Source organism: Gambusia affinis, linkage group LG16, assembly GCF_019740435.1.
Source record: "Gambusia affinis linkage group LG16, SWU_Gaff_1.0, whole genome shotgun sequence".
NCBI lineage: Eukaryota > Metazoa > Chordata > Actinopteri > Cyprinodontiformes > Poeciliidae > Gambusia > Gambusia affinis.
Window position 1 is genome coordinate 16,546,232 of NC_057883.1, and position 15,524 is coordinate 16,561,755.

At 35.9% G+C, this 15,524-nt stretch overlaps 1 protein-coding gene across 1 annotated transcript in view; it reads right to left on the minus strand.

Annotated features, from left to right (window-relative positions):
* Positions 1 to 1,613: 1,613 nt before the first annotated feature.
* Positions 1,614 to 15,524, minus strand: part of LOC122846333 (serine-rich adhesin for platelets-like) — a 28,694-nt gene continuing 14,783 nt past the window's right edge. Inside the window, exons 47-80 of the mRNA XM_044143223.1 lie at positions 15,344 to 15,454; positions 15,152 to 15,265; positions 14,955 to 15,068; positions 14,653 to 14,766; positions 14,266 to 14,379; positions 14,076 to 14,180; positions 13,892 to 13,996; positions 13,697 to 13,807; positions 13,507 to 13,620; positions 7,833 to 7,886; positions 7,701 to 7,754; positions 7,571 to 7,624; positions 7,441 to 7,494; positions 7,306 to 7,359; positions 7,176 to 7,229; positions 7,041 to 7,094; positions 6,908 to 6,961; positions 6,778 to 6,831; positions 6,648 to 6,701; positions 6,514 to 6,567; positions 6,384 to 6,437; positions 6,254 to 6,307; positions 6,119 to 6,172; positions 5,878 to 6,038; positions 5,590 to 5,746; positions 5,371 to 5,502; positions 5,180 to 5,290; positions 5,042 to 5,093; positions 3,852 to 3,952; positions 3,648 to 3,769; positions 3,295 to 3,560; positions 3,116 to 3,206; positions 2,753 to 3,033; positions 1,614 to 2,666 (exon numbers count right to left, since the gene is read on the minus strand). Coding sequence (XP_043999158.1) covers positions 2,548 to 2,666; positions 2,753 to 3,033; positions 3,116 to 3,206; positions 3,295 to 3,560; positions 3,648 to 3,769; positions 3,852 to 3,952; positions 5,042 to 5,093; positions 5,180 to 5,290; positions 5,371 to 5,502; positions 5,590 to 5,746; positions 5,878 to 6,038; positions 6,119 to 6,172; positions 6,254 to 6,307; positions 6,384 to 6,437; positions 6,514 to 6,567; positions 6,648 to 6,701; positions 6,778 to 6,831; positions 6,908 to 6,961; positions 7,041 to 7,094; positions 7,176 to 7,229; positions 7,306 to 7,359; positions 7,441 to 7,494; positions 7,571 to 7,624; positions 7,701 to 7,754; positions 7,833 to 7,886; positions 13,507 to 13,620; positions 13,697 to 13,807; positions 13,892 to 13,996; positions 14,076 to 14,180; positions 14,266 to 14,379; positions 14,653 to 14,766; positions 14,955 to 15,068; positions 15,152 to 15,265; positions 15,344 to 15,454 — 3,351 coding nt within the window. The 3' untranslated portion in view covers positions 1,614 to 2,547. The remainder of the gene's footprint in view (positions 2,667 to 2,752; positions 3,034 to 3,115; positions 3,207 to 3,294; positions 3,561 to 3,647; positions 3,770 to 3,851; positions 3,953 to 5,041; positions 5,094 to 5,179; positions 5,291 to 5,370; positions 5,503 to 5,589; positions 5,747 to 5,877; positions 6,039 to 6,118; positions 6,173 to 6,253; positions 6,308 to 6,383; positions 6,438 to 6,513; positions 6,568 to 6,647; positions 6,702 to 6,777; positions 6,832 to 6,907; positions 6,962 to 7,040; positions 7,095 to 7,175; positions 7,230 to 7,305; positions 7,360 to 7,440; positions 7,495 to 7,570; positions 7,625 to 7,700; positions 7,755 to 7,832; positions 7,887 to 13,506; positions 13,621 to 13,696; positions 13,808 to 13,891; positions 13,997 to 14,075; positions 14,181 to 14,265; positions 14,380 to 14,652; positions 14,767 to 14,954; positions 15,069 to 15,151; positions 15,266 to 15,343; positions 15,455 to 15,524) is intronic.

The window sequence follows — 15,524 nt, forward strand, 5'->3', positions numbered from 1 at the left end:
GTACATTCCTCACTAGCCTTATTATGAAATCATCTAAACTGACGTTCCCAGATGCGGGCGCCTTTTCAAATTTTTCTTAGAGATGAATTGATCTGAACCCCCCCCCCCCCCCAATAAAACCACATTCCAAATGTGTGTGAGAACTTTTACTGATTTCTATGCTGAGTGAAAAGCAGTTGTTCATTTCTTTTTTGCCACGTCAACCTTCTGCTTCTTGTGATATTGATGCATTTGTTGACATATATGTTTTGCCACAGGGCTTTGATTTGTAATCTAAGCTTGCACGGCAGCCTCGGTTTACAGCCGAGGTCTCGACGTATGGACACACGCAGGTACACCACAGACGCCGCTGTGCTCTGCATGAAAAGCCTTATTTAGAGCAGCACAAATCACATGTGCATGGCAGTAATTACCCTAGTTTTTCTCTGACACGCCATGGTCATTTACAAGATTAACCAGTCATAGATTAAAAAAAATCTTCCATGAATGTCTCTCCTACACATTGAATACAACTTATAAGTGCAATTTTTTTACTTAAGGAAATCAAACTTTATTACATGAAATTTATTCTGCATAGCGTGTGTTTATAAAAGATTTGACATAAATGTAGTACATATAAAATCTGAGACTTTGTACTGTGAAAAAGAGAGAAACTCGAATCAATTTTTACAAAAAGCACATTTTTACAAATAAAAAATGACATTAAGTCAAAAATATATATCACAACTGCATGTATACATAATTAATTAAAGAAGATGGTCAGACAATAAAGCATCATAAACATCCTTGAATAGCTTTGTCACACCTTTCTGATTGAGTCTTAAAAAAGTAAAAATCAACCTAACTTTATAATGACAATACATACAACAATTACAGCAGGAGAAAAATAATATAAATACATGCAATTTGTTACACAAAGCGAAATATAACATATTAACATTGGAGCTTTACTTGATGTAAAGGTCTATCTCTCTATCCACTACAGTGGATTTTTGGATGTACGTATCTTTGTGGCAATACAAGCTGTTTTGAATCTCTTGAAGAAAAGTGCAAATTATGCATTTCCTGCTGGAATATGCAAAGGTTTTGCTGAAGAATATTTGCATATATATATATATATATATATATATATATATATATATATATATATATATATATATATATATATATATATATATATATATATATATATATATATATATATATATATATATATATGTAAATGTTCTTTTTAAAATGATCCAGTTTCAGTATTCAAATATTGCTTAAAGATGGATTCACCGAACAGAGTTAAATTTTGGCAAATGGTTTCAAGTGAATTACGTCCTCTAAGGGATGTTGTTCCTGCAGGTAATGATGAGGTCATTTCTTGTCAGCCAGTGGAAGCTGTTCTGTCGGTTCAAGGTAATTATCTGCAGGCACGCAACAGACTAACCGATTTGAGGTTGGCCCCTGACTTTGTGCACACCCCTCCAGCTTCCCCACCCTAAAACCCCAACCTCGTGCTTTACCATCTTCCTCTCATTTGACAAGCTCACCAGTTGTAAAAGGGTCATATTTACCTTACTAATCATTCTCGCTTTGCATTCCACTGAAGCTTTGGGGTTCATATAGAAATTAAGGCAAGACTTTAATTGAAACATGGAGTCATTCAGACTAATAACTTGCAGAGGAGTTCTCCATCTCTTCATCTTATGGAAGATAAACCAGGTCAGCAGCAGCTGAGGACAGAATACTTTTTATGTTGCTTGCAAAGCAGGGAAAGTTGTCTCAACAGTAAAATGCTACCCTCTAGTGTCCAAACAATCTCACAAATCTCATAAAACCAAAAAGGTGTTTGAAGGTGCACTAAGACATTTTCCTGGAGCCAGGATAGTTTTCCAGAGCAGTTATTTGCCCCACTTTGTTTCCGCCACAGGTAAAAGGTAAAAAATGTATCCCCAGCATCAGAGTGATGAGGAGGGAAAGTGGAAAGCATTGTGATTTGTTGCCATTTTTTCAGACTTCTAATTCAATCATCTCATTTTAAACTTGTCTAAGTTTGATATTTTAGCTGTAGCAGAAAATAAATAAACTTCTGCTTTCAATAGTCTGCAGAGACAAAAGGAGAATATTAAAAGCTACACAATTTTAAGGATCACAACCTCTGTGGTCATTGAGAGATTGAAAGGAGTCCTGCAGCTGAATTTGTGTGGGTTTGTATGTGCTCACTTCCAACATATGGCTTTGAAAAATAAAAATTGATTTTGAAGTCAAGAAACCATGGTGCTGGTATTAGCATAACTGAAGATCAGTGTACAAAATATAGCATATTAAGTGATAATGTCCTTGTGGTATATTTATGTTCACAGAGAATTAAAATATCCTTTATGTTTACAAAAAGTTCTATGGATTGAAAAATATTGGGATCAGCAGAAAATAAAACTAATATATTCAACCAGATTGGAACTCAAATAGGAGCACTTTTGGTATTAGATTTCAGTTTTGCCATAACATATTTTCATGTCCACGTTGGTGAGAGAAACAAAACATTGAAGAATTAGGAGCTTATGCATAAGGAGTTGTGATGTACACATTCTCTGTGGCGCGGCTGCTGTTCTCGGATAGTTTTTTGTCCTCTGGACGAATTCTGCTGGAGAAGTAGTAGTAAACGAACAAGAAGAATCCTACAAGCACATAATGTATTGGTTATTTTTTCTTTTCAGACATTTAGTCTGAAATTGAAGAGATTCACTTTCAGTTCTAGGCTTACCTTGAAAGGAGTTGAGGATGGTAAAGATGTAGTAGGAGGGAAGGAGCAGAGGGCCATAGCTGAAAAAAGCAAATCCCCAGCTGATGCCCAAAAGACAGAAAAGACCCAGAAGAGAGAAAAATCTTTTCTTGGTAGAGATTTTGTCCTTGTTGTCTGCTTTAGATGAAAATTTAGTGATCTGCACTACAGCTACAAGGAATACGATTAGAGTGAAGATGAACACAATTCCATAGTAACCAATGTTCACTCCTAAGTGTAATGTAGAGTCAGGGATCCAACACCTGGAAGTCATAAGAGAGATTTGATTATTTTATAATCTGAAGCATAAATATGTAACTTAAATTATCTTCATAAGATCCTTACATGTTTACCGAAGTCCCATTATTATCAGAAATGTCCACGTTACCATAGTTACTAGAGGCAAGAAGTCCAATCACAAGCAGAGCGGGAATGACTAAAGAGAGTGAAAACACATTTTTTTTAGTGATTATAATCTGCAGACAAACAAATCACAGTAAATTTTAACTATTTTGACCTCTCACCCCATCCCGCGATGCAAATCTTGTGCATGTAATATTTGATGTCTGTGGAGATCTGTTGTAGATTGAAGTACAGGTGCAAGGCCTGCATGAAGAACCATGTGAATGTGGCCAGCATGCTGTAATGCAGAGCCGCTGCCATCGCCACACAAGCTGCTGAGACCTTCAGTTTAGCAATCGACTCATTTACCAAGAAGCAAAGGTTCAGGAGGAACAGGGCGATAAAGAGATTCATGAGGATCTTTACAGCTTCACTGGCTTTATTTTTCCTGTGGAGCAAATTGGTTTGTGTTAACAACACCCTTCTATAAGTAGCACTTAAATCAAAAGTAGACTTTTTTTAATTTGTTTTTTACCTTAAGAGAAAATGCATATAGAGAGCCACACCCAGGAAGAACAAGGATATGCCACAGCCAGCTTTTGTGATTTGGGTCAGGGTTTTCAAGTCAGAAGAACTAATATTTGCATTCCCTGATGACTGGTTTAAACAACAATATTTGCTTAGTAAACATAAAAAAAATATATGTGGTGTTCTTAAAAACTGCATAAAAATGACTCACCATAAGAAGAGCAAAGAAGGTAAGGTGAGAGCATTGGCATGTGATGCTGCTGTTGACTTCTATTGTTTCGCAGCCATCTGTGATCCAGCTGTGTGCGCCACCTGGTGGAAAGTAGGGACAAAAGTAATTAGATGTGACTGAAATGTACCAGATTGGTTAGAAAGATGCGGGAGAAAATTCAGCACTGCCTGACATATCTGAGCTGTTGTGCATTTAAGAATAATGCAGTGGCCACTCACTAATAAAAAACAGGCGTAACATTACAAGTCTCTAGTTGCTTGTATTAGCCCTGCACAATATAAGAAAATCAATATAATTTAAAATAAATGTGTGTGTATGTGTATTAATACCAATGAGACATAATGGCAAAACTTGTTTTTTTATAGATAAAATACAATAATATTGTTCAAAAATCAATGCAGTTATCACTTATGGACCTAGTCTGTAATCACGTCAAATGTTTTGCTTTGCAATTCATAAATCTGACCTAATTTGTTTCTCTTTGAAAGATAATTTATTACAAAATGGACATAAAAAGTAGAAAACATTTAAAAAATAATGAAAAATATTTTTTACCCAAGGATTAAAACTGACTTTTTTTCAGAGATCGATGAGGATAATATCATAAACACTAATTTCACTATGACAGTCAATTTGCAATTCATTGTGAAACCTTTGTCAATATTTAGCAAGGCTTATTAATAAATGAAACCAACAAGTGCTGGGCCATGTGTGAGCCTTGTAGCTCCTGCTGCTGAAGGAACTTGCTGATTCTGATAGAACACTGCAGTTCGCTATCCATTGACCTACATACTTGCGGACTTACAAGGCTATGCATTATGGGCAAATAATGCCTTTTCATCAGATAAACCTCTTCATCAGAATTTTTTTAATAAAAAAAACAAAGCACATATTGGTTGATGAATAAAAGGAAGCCAACTAACCAGACTATTTCTTTAATATCACATGCCCTTTTACATTAAAACATCTGACAAACAATTTATTTCAAAGAACATCTCAATGACTTAAAATTTTTAATTTGATTTCCTGAACACCTTCATCCCTTTGACCCCAAGAAGACAAGCACATATGGATGAATGGATAAACACCATATTGGTGTGTCAAATAAGCTAAAATCTAAAGACTTTGTGAGCTTTTACTTAGAAACTCAATAAGACTCTTGAACTAACCTGGCTGGTTACTTCTCCCATCCCATGATATGCAAGAAACACTCTGTCCAGTCTGTTGTAGGGGGAAAGAAGAAGAAACATCTGAACTCTTATAGTGTCCAACAAAAGGTTATTTTGAAAGTGTTGAGCATTTCTTACCGTATTCACGTTATTGAACTGAATATTGATGGTCTCTGAAAGGTTAGATATGTTCACTCCCATCTCAATCCCCAGGATTTGATTCTTAAAAAAATTACTTGTTGCGTTGATCTGTTAAATGTAAAACACTGTTATGAATGGACTGATGAGATAACAGCTATTTTATTTAAATAGTTGATCCTTTGTTTTACCTTAGGAATTTCTGGAAAAAGCAAGATTCCAATATAGGAGCCATTTTTCTTTAAGGCCATTTCACTGGCTTCTTTAGGAAGATGAACTGATAGAACTAAGTCTGTCGCCAAATTGTTGCTTTCTGATGAAATCTATTACAAACAGATTATTACAAATACATGTGTGATGTATCATGTCTGATGATGTGCTTTTTTTCGTGTATAAATAAAGCTGTGTACCTTCATATCTCCACTTGATGTGAAGAAAAAGTTCTTGTTTTCCTGATTTTGTGGTGTCAGTTTAGCAAACACTCCTTGAATTTTACCAATTGTGATGCTGGCTGTGCTCCTATTGCCCATTAATTCTTCAATAATTTTAATTTTACTCATGGTATTTCTGTAACATAAAAAGAGATTTTCATCAAAACATAATTATATGTCCTGACAAATTAACACTCCTAGCAATGCAGCTTCTACTACTGATTATGATATTCTTAGATCATTGGATTTATTGACAGATATACTTACGCTGCATTCTCAGCGTTCCCAGTTTGATTCTGTTCCTTAGAACTAAAGTTTGGGTTATTATCTAACAACATGCTGGACAGAGTTGTTGAAGAAGTGGTAGTGGTTGATGCAGTAGAAGTTGGGCTTGATGTTGTTGTCCCCGATGTTGCAGGTTGAGGGGCCTAGTTTGAAACAAAGGTTTTCATATGTGTAATATGTTAGCTATTTCTTTAAAAAGAAAAAATTACAGAAGTCAGCTTACTAAAGTAGAAGTTGGGCTTGATGTTGTTGTCCCCGATGTTGCAGGTTGAGGGGCCTAGTTTGAAACAAAGGTTTTCATATGTGTAATATGTCAGCTATTTCTTTAAAAAGAAAAAAATTACAGAAGTCAGCTTACCAAAGTAGAAGTTGGGCTTGATGTTGTTGTCCCCAATGTTGCAGGTTGAGGGGCCTAGTTTGAAACAAAGGTTTTCATATGTGTAATATGTCAGCTATTTCTTTAAAAAAAATTACAGAATTCAGCTTACTAAAGTAGAAGTTGGGCTTGATGTTGTTGTCCCCGATGTTGCAGGTTGAGGGGCCTAGTTTGAAACAAAGGTTTTCATATGTGTAATATGTCAGCTATTTCTTTAAAAAAAATTACAGAAGTCAGCTTACTAAAGTGGAAGTTGGGCTTGATGTTGTTGTCCCCGATGTTGCAGGTTGAGGGGCCTAGTTTGAAACAAAGGTTTTCATATGTGTAATATGTTAGCTATTTCTTTAAAAAGAAAAAATTACAGAAGTCAGCTTACTAAAGTAGAAGTTGGGCTTGATGTTGTTGTCCCCGATGTTGCAGGTTGAGGGGCCTAGTTTGAAACAAAGGTTTTCATATGTGTAATATGTCAGCTATTTCTTTAAAAAAAATTACAGAAGTCAGCTTACTAAAGTGGAAGTTGGGCTTGATGTTGTTGTCCCCGATGTTGCAGGTTGAGGGGCCTAGTTTGAAACAAAGGTTTTCATATGTGTAATATGTTAGCTATTTCTTTAAAAAAAATTACAGAATTCAGCTTACTAAAGTGGAAGTTGGGCTTGATGTTGTTGTCCCCGATGTTGCAGGTTGAGGGGCCTAGTTTGAAACAAAGGTTTTCATATGTGTAATATGTCAGCGATTTCTTAAAAAAAAAAAATTACAGAATTCAGCTTACTAAAGTAGAAGTTGAGCTTGATGTTGTTGTCCCCGATGTTGCAGGTTGAGGGGCCTAGTTTGAAACAAAGGTTTTCATATGTGTAATATGTCAGCTATTACTTTAAAAAGAAAAAAATTACAGAAGTCAGCTTACCAAAGTAGAAGTTGGGCTTGATGTTGTTGTCCCCGATGTTGCAGGTTGAGGGGCCTAGTTTGAAACAAAGGTTTTCATATGTGTAATATGTCAGCTATTTCTTAAAAAAAAATTACAGAATTCAGCTTACTAAAGTAGAAGTTGGGCTTGATGTTGTTGTCCCCGATGTTGCAGGTTGAGGGGCCTAGTTTGAAACAAAGGTTTTCATATGTGTAATATGTCAGCTATTTCTTTAAAAATAAAAAAATTACAGAAGTCAGCTTACCAAAGTAGAAGTTGGGCTTGATGTTGTTGTCCCCGATGTTGCAGGTTGAGGGGCCTAGTTTGAAACAAAGGTTTACATATGTGTAATATGTCAGCTATTTCTTTAAAAATAATCACAGAATTCAGCTTACTAAAGTAGAAGTTGGGCTTGATGTTGTTGTCCCCGATGTTGCAGGTTGAGGGGCCTAGTTTGAAACAAAGGTTTACATATGTGTAATATGTCAGCTATTTCTTTAAAAATAATCACAGAATTCAGCTTACTAAAGTAGAAGTTGGGCTTGATGTTGTTGTCCCCGATGTTGCAGGTTGAGGGGCCTAGTTTGAAACAAAGGTTTTCATATGTGTAATATGTTAGCTATTTCTTTAAAAAGAAATTTACAGAAGTCAGTTTACCAAAGTAGAAGTTGGGCTTGATGTTGTTGTCCCCGATGTTGCATGTTGAGGGACCTAGTTCGAAACAAAGGTTGTTTTTTCATATGTGCGAAATATCAACTGTTTCTTCAAAAGGAAATTACAGAAGTCAGCATACCAAATATCTTGTTTGAGAAAGAGTATTGCTTGAGGTTCTGAAAGTTGTGGTTGTAATAATATTTTCTGGCTCTCCAGTCCCTGAGGAAGTCCTATCATTTGTAGGTTTGGAACTCAAATTCATGAGCCATTGCATTAATTTTTGACATGTGAAATATTAGATGTCTTTCAAAAATGAAAATTACAGAGGTGAATTTACAAAATAACTTGTTTGAGAAACAGAATACCGTATTTTCCGGACTATAAGCCGCTACTTTTTTCCTAACCTTTGGACCATGTGGCTTATATCGCGGTGCAGCTTTTCTGTGGATTTTTCTTCAACCACCAGTGGGAGCTCTTTGGCAGGACGTGAATCATTGGAAGTCAAAATTGGAATTCAAAGAAGAAAGTGCTAATTTTCATTTAGAACAAGCACATGCTAGCACTAGGCATGACGGAGAAATTACTTCAAACTCATATGATGCAGCTTTTAAGTTGAGGGCTATCATGGTTTGGAAATTGCAGACGGAGGGCTGTGCCTTAATAAATATAACAGATTTATTAGAACGCTGCCCTCTGCTGCAGAAAACCGAGAGCAGCGGCGATACCAGCGGCTTATAGCCCGTGTACGTTTCCAGTTTTTTTTTTTTTTTTTTTTGAGCTGCGGCTTATAGTATGGTGCGCTCTATAGTCCGGAAAATACAGTAGTTTAAATTGCTGGAAACTGTTTGGATCTCAGGTTCTTGTGTTTCTTTGTAGTTTGCTTTGATTTTAGTTTCATTATAATTTTGTTAGTTTCTCATTTTGATTAGGTTAGCCTTGTTTCTGCTTTTTTGTTCAGACCTTTCATACTGATTTGAGTTTATGTTTATTCTTGTGTCTAGTTATTTTTAGTTACTCTAGTTTCATTATGTTTAGTTTGCTTTAGTGTTAGATTTATTTCCTCGTCCCCTGTATACTTTCCCTCAACCCCTGTGCCACTTCCTCTCTCTCTCCCTCTCCTCAGTTAACCTTCTACTCCCTCCACTCACATCTGCAATCAGGTATCTCATCAGCCCAGGTTGGTGTTGAGAAGTAAACCTGCCCAGTACTTAAGCACCATATTCTCAGTCACTCCTTGCCAGTTTCTTTTGTTTACTTGCATCATTTGTTTCTATTTGTTCCCTGCCATCCATTCCTCCCAGATTTATAGTTTGCGTTCTTCTTTGGATTTTTGGTTTCCTTGTGATTTTTGTACATTTTTTGATTTTGTATCAAATTCTGAACACTATTTGAAGTCTCCAGCCTGCTGCATTTGGGCCCATCAACAATACACATGACAAAAACTGGTGTTATAAATAGACTTTCTGGCTGTAAAATCCCTGAATTGCTGTCTTTTGTAGGTTTAGAAACCATAATTTTCTCCAGCAGAACAGAAAAAAAACTGAAGTTATAATCTTTGGACCTAAAGAGAATCAATCTAGAGTCAGCATACAGCTTCAACTGTTATAGCTAAAACTAGCGATCAGGCCTGAAATCTGGGTGTGGTGATGGATACAAACCTGAACCAACAGTTACAAAGTCAGCCTTCTGAAGAACATTTCCAGAAATAAAGGACTAATGTCTCAGCAAGATCTTAACTCATTCATGCATTTATCTTTCATTGCATTGATTGCTGCAATAGTGTCTTCAGAGGTCTGCCTAAAAAAAATATCCGTCAGACAGCTATGGCTCATCCAGAAGGCTGCTTTTCACATTCTGTCTAAAACCAGGAAGATAAAGCATATCAGCCCACTTCTAAAATCCTTTCACTGGGTGGCTGAAGTGAATAGCACCAAAACACATTAAAGATCTTCTGCTGTTTTATCAACCTTCCAGATCTTCTGGTTCTGGTCTGCTCTGCTTCCACAGAACCAGAACAACCATGGAGAAGCAGCATTCAGCCTCTATGCACCACAAATCTGGAATAAACTTCTAGAAAACTGCAAAACACACATTCCTCTAGATCAAGACTAAAACCCTAATAAATGGAACACTGACCAACATATTACATGAGTATTGATGATTTATGGCACTTGACTAAATGCAATGTGTCATTGGTTTTCACAACTGTTGACCATGCTGTTTAGGGCTGTTAAATTATTTTTTTAGTAATCGAGTATTTTGATTAATCGAGGATTTGAATAAAAATTTTATAAAGTAAAATATAGGTAGATTCTATGATAACAGAAATATTATTATTGGATATCAACATCAGCTCAAATTTTCACATTTTTGGATCCCTGTAATTACTTTTCAACAGTTTAGAAAGGTAACCAGTAACAATAACAGTTAAATTTTTAAGTTAACCAGGACAAAATTGTAAAAAAAAAAAAAAAAAAAAAAAAGAAATTATATTCAATTTTAAAAAGTTAGTACGCATGTCTGCGCATGCATTGTCGTAGTTTCAATGCAGGGTCGAATTGCAGCTGCAGGGAATTACAACACACGCCCATGTAAAACTCATTAATCTACTTAACTGCTAAGTCAGGATGTCATACAGCTGTTAGTAACAAAGTTTATGGCGATCTACGTCATCATTCTATGTTGCTGATTAAATAAAATCATATTTTATCTATCAGACAGTGTATACTTGTCTGATAGATATAGCCGTCAGCTCGTGCTAAGCGTATGACGATCTGACGCCGTATGCTGGCCTGACAGAACACCCGCTAAGCCACCCATTTGTTGCGACTGGGATGATATGAAATTTATTTTCTGATTTGTCCATAAAACATTAATCATTAACAGCAGAACTACTGTGTTCAGTCTATCCGTTGACCTATACAAGTAAACCTTCTATGCTTTTCCACGCCATTCGTTCTGAATGGGCCCTTTGCAAGTCTGCTTCCGTGTCGGTCGCTTCCGGTCTATTAAAAATGGCATTTTACACTAGGTGCTTGCAGCGCTTGGCCAAGGTAACAATTAAAGATGTACATTGATCCGAAGCTCCAACAAGTAAGCTGGAGAAAAGTTTTAGGAAGTACGCCTCCTTATACATTCACAGATACGAAGGTGAGTTTTACTTTCTTTAAAACTATGTGACTAACAATAACTTTAGCTTATGCTAATAGGCAATATTCTCTGACATTTTCATTATAAAAATGTGCTATTTAAGTATCTAAACATTTTCATTCATTCTAATGAACAATGTTTTTACCTTATTTTGTTTTATTTTATTTAGTATTTATTTTCAAGTATATTGCTGTGATGTGTTTTTGTTGTCGTTAGTGTCAGAGACCAAGTAATGGGGAGATTATGGTTCGGGCTTTTTCAGATCAGTTGCTCGGCTGTCTGGCTCTGGTCCGCTCACTTGTTCCCATACACTTGCTCTTTCAGGCTGAAGACAGAAGTGATTCCATAGAAATAACACAGGGACGGCTTCTTTATTTACCATCCGTCTCCCCCCTGGTAGTTTTAGGCTGAAGAAGCTGATCCGGAGTGAAGTGAAGGCTGCAAACTTTGCTGTGCGGCGTTAGCTTTAACTTGTCGCGACAAATATTTACAAGCCACCATCTTCTTAATTCAGGATCGCTTGGAAATCCATAAAAACGTAGAAGCCCATTATATTTGGAAGACAACAATGTTCATGGTATTGCTTCTGAAATACGACGTTGTCCTTCCTAGCTGTCATGGTAACTCAAAGCAGAAGCAAGATAGTGGCATTTTGCACATGCGGATGTGGCGTCAGCGACGTAGGTGCAAAGAGTCCATTAGCAACAAGCAGCTTCGGAGGAGCTGCCTATTAATCTCCCACAAAACAATAAAAACCCGAACATTATCATAGATTAATGAAATCCCCCTGGGCAGAACTTCAAAATTGAGCATTATGCTGCTAACACTTAGCTTTCGTCAACAATTCATAGGCGGAAGTGAGAGCGTCCGGAACACGGTGTGCTAAATAATAAAACATAGTTTAATGAAGATTCGAGGCAGATAATTTTCCTCGAGGAATTTTAATAATCGAGGTACTCGAATCATTTGAGGAATTGTTACAGCTCTAATGCCATTTATAATGTTTTATGTTTTCCTGACGTAAAGCACTTTAGACTGCCATGTTGCTGAAACGTGCTATGGGGCGACTGTGGCTGTATGACAGATTAGTCGTCTGGCAATCGGAAGGTTGTAGGTTCTATTCCGTCTTCCTCCTGACACATGTCGATGTGCCTCTGGGGAAAGCACTTAACCCCAAATTGCCTACCGATCTGCGTATCGGTTTGTGAATGTGACTCTAATGTAAAGCACTTTGAGTGGTCAAAATAACTGGAAAAGCGCTATATAAGTTCAGTCCATTTACTTTTTTCCAATTAATTTAATTGACTGTTAGTATATAAATGATTGTGTTAATTTTCCACATCTGAAAATTGTCTTTCAAATGAATAAAAATATAGATCATCTTACCAAAATAACTTGTTTTTGAAACTTCTGTTTGTACTTCTGGAAGTTGAGTTTGAAAAGATTGTATTTATTTTTATTTGTTGAATATCTTTTAGAAATAGAAAATAAAGAAATTAACTTACCACATAACTTGTTTGAGAAACAGAATTGCTTGAGCTGCTGAAAGATGGGGTTATTAGGGGAATTTTTGGCTGTGCGGATTCTGATGAAGAGCTGTTGATTGTATGTTTGGAAGTTTAATTCATAAAAGATTGTACTAAGGTTTGAAGTGTTAAACATCTGATGTCCTTCAAAAATAAAAAGGACAGAAATCAGAGAGATCACATTATCAAATGTGAAACAGTTCTGTTTGAGAAACAGAAATGCTTGAGCTACTGGAAGTGAGGCTTGTAAACAAGCCATTTTGGTCTGTAGAACCCGATGAAGTCCTTGGTTTATGTTTGTTTTTTGGAGCCTAGTTAATAAAGTATTATATTTATTTTTGATGTGTGAAGTATTAATTGTATTTCAATAATTAAAGTAAACAAGGGCAACTTACCACATTACTTGTTTGAGAAAAAAGAACTGCTTAAGTTACTAAAACTCAGTGCTGTTGTTTAACTTAATGACTGCAGTTCTTGATGAAGTGCTGTTGTTCGTAGGTGCTGATTTCTATTAAATAAGGGATTGCATATATTGTTTGGTTTTTTTTCTCACCTCCAGGAGGTCTTTCGTGGGCTATAGTGTCCCTTATATGAGAGTAGGCTGACAGGAAATGGGGGAGAAGAGGGAAAAAGACATGCAGCATACATGTCGCCGGGTCCAGGAATTGAACACGCAATGGCTGAGTTGAGGACTCAAAGCCTCCAAACATGGGTTGCGCTATCTCCTATGCCACCACAGCACGGCCATGCATTTATTTTTTTTCTGTCAGAAATATTTGTTCCTTTAAAAAACTAAAATGAAATTGGTTTACCACAAAACTTGTTTGAGAAACAGAACTGCCTGAGTTGCTGAAAGTTGAGTGTGGAGATACAACCTTTTTGCCATTAGTCCCTGAGGAAGTGTTGTTTGTACTTTTGGAGGCCTACTTCATTACAGATCACATTTATTATTTCATTTGTTTGTTGTCTTTCGAAAATAAGAATTACGGAGGTCAACTTACCAAGTGGTTTGTTTGAGCAAAAGAACTGCTGACGTTGCTGATATTGGGTCTCATTTCTTGACTTTCTGACTGTGTAGTGCCCAATGAAATGCTGTTGTTTGTAGGTGATGATGTCTAGTGTATAAAACAAGCTATTAATTTTGATGTGTGTAATATTTCTTAGTTTTCAACATAAAAGAGTTCACCTTACCAAATACTTTTGTGACGCAGAACTTCTTGAGTCACTCAAATTGGAGGTTGTAAACAAATTATCTGCTTTTGTTGTTCCTGATGAAGTGCTTTCATTTGAAGGCAGTAACGTCTAGGTCATAAAAGATTGAAATAAGTTTTCATGTTTGAAACATTAATTGTTTTTGAAGAAAAACAATTTCACATATAATCTTACCAAATAACTTTCATGAGAAGAAGAACTGTTTGAGTTTGAAGTTGTAAACAAAGTATGTTGACTTGCACTCCCCGATGAAGTGGTGTCATTTGTACGACTGGAAGCCTTGTTCATAAAAGAGCAACTTCAGTTTGATGCGTGAATTATTGTCTTTCAGAAATAAAAATTACAGACATCAATTTACCTTATTACTTGTTGGAGAAACAGATTTGCTGGAGGTGGCGATATTTTGGCCTGTAAAACCATCTTGGTCTGTTGCACTTGTTGAAGTGCTTTCAGGTGGCAACGTCTAGTTCATAATAGATTATTAAATTTTTTTCATGTGTAAAACATTAGTTATCTACCAAATATGAAAAGTACAAAAACCACTTTACCAAATGACTTGTTTGAGAAACAGAACTACTGGAGTTGTTGAAATTTGGGCTTGTAGTCAAAGTTTCTTTGTCTGTTGCATCTGATGAAGTGCTTTCATTTGTAGGTTGTGACGTCTAGATCAGAAAAGATTGTTTAAATTTTAACGTGGAAATTTAGTTGTCGAGCAAACATGAAAAGTATAGATATGATCTCACCAAATAACTTATTTGAGAAACTGAACTGCTTGATGAGTTTAAATTTGAGATTGTAAGCCAACTGTCATTGTCTGTTATTTTTGGAAAACTGCTGTTGCTTGTACTTTTGGAAGGCTAGTTCATCAGAGATCACATTTATTATTTAATTTGTTTGTTGTCTTTCAAAATTAAGAATTACAGAGGTCAACTTACCAAGTGGTTTGTTTGAGCAAAAGAACTGCTGACGTTGCTGATATTGGGTCTCGTTTCTTGACTTTCTGACTGTGCAGTGCCCAATGAAATGCTGTTGTTTGTAGGTGATGATGTCTATAGTATAAAACGAGCTATTAATTTTGATGTATGTAATATTTCTTAGTTTTCAAATTATCTACTATACTCCCTGATGAATTGATGCTGTTTGTATTTTCTGAATCCTAGTTCACAAAAGATTGTATATTTAAGGATATGAAATTCAAATTGTGTACCAAACAAGAAAAATACAGAAATCACCTCACCACATAACCTGTTTGAAGACCAGAACTGCTAGAGTTACTGAAAGTCGGGCTTGTAGACAAACCATTGTTGTCTGAAGTCTCTGGTGAAGTCATGTTTTCTGACATTTTTAAAGCCTGGTTCATAAACAAGTATGGTTACATTTGATTTGTGAAGTATTCATAGTCTTTCTAAATAACAGTTAAATAGATTATTTTACCTCATTTCTTGTTTGAGCATCAGAAATGCTGGAGTTGTTGAATGTTGGGGTTGTAAACAAAGTTTCTTGGTCGGTTGCACTTGTTGAAGTGCTTTCATTTGTAGGTTGTGACGTCTATAGTACAAAACGAGCTATTAATTTTGATATGTGTAATATTTCTTAGTTTTCAACATAAAATAGAAAAAAACTTACCAAATATTTTTGTGACACAGAACTTCTTGAGTCACTCAAATTGGAGGTTGTAAACAAATTATCTGTTTTTGTTGTTCCTGATGAAGTGCTTTCATTTGAAGACAGTAACGTCTAGGTCATAAAAGATTGAAGTAAGTTTTCATATTTGCAACATTATTTGTTTTTGAAGATAAACAATTTC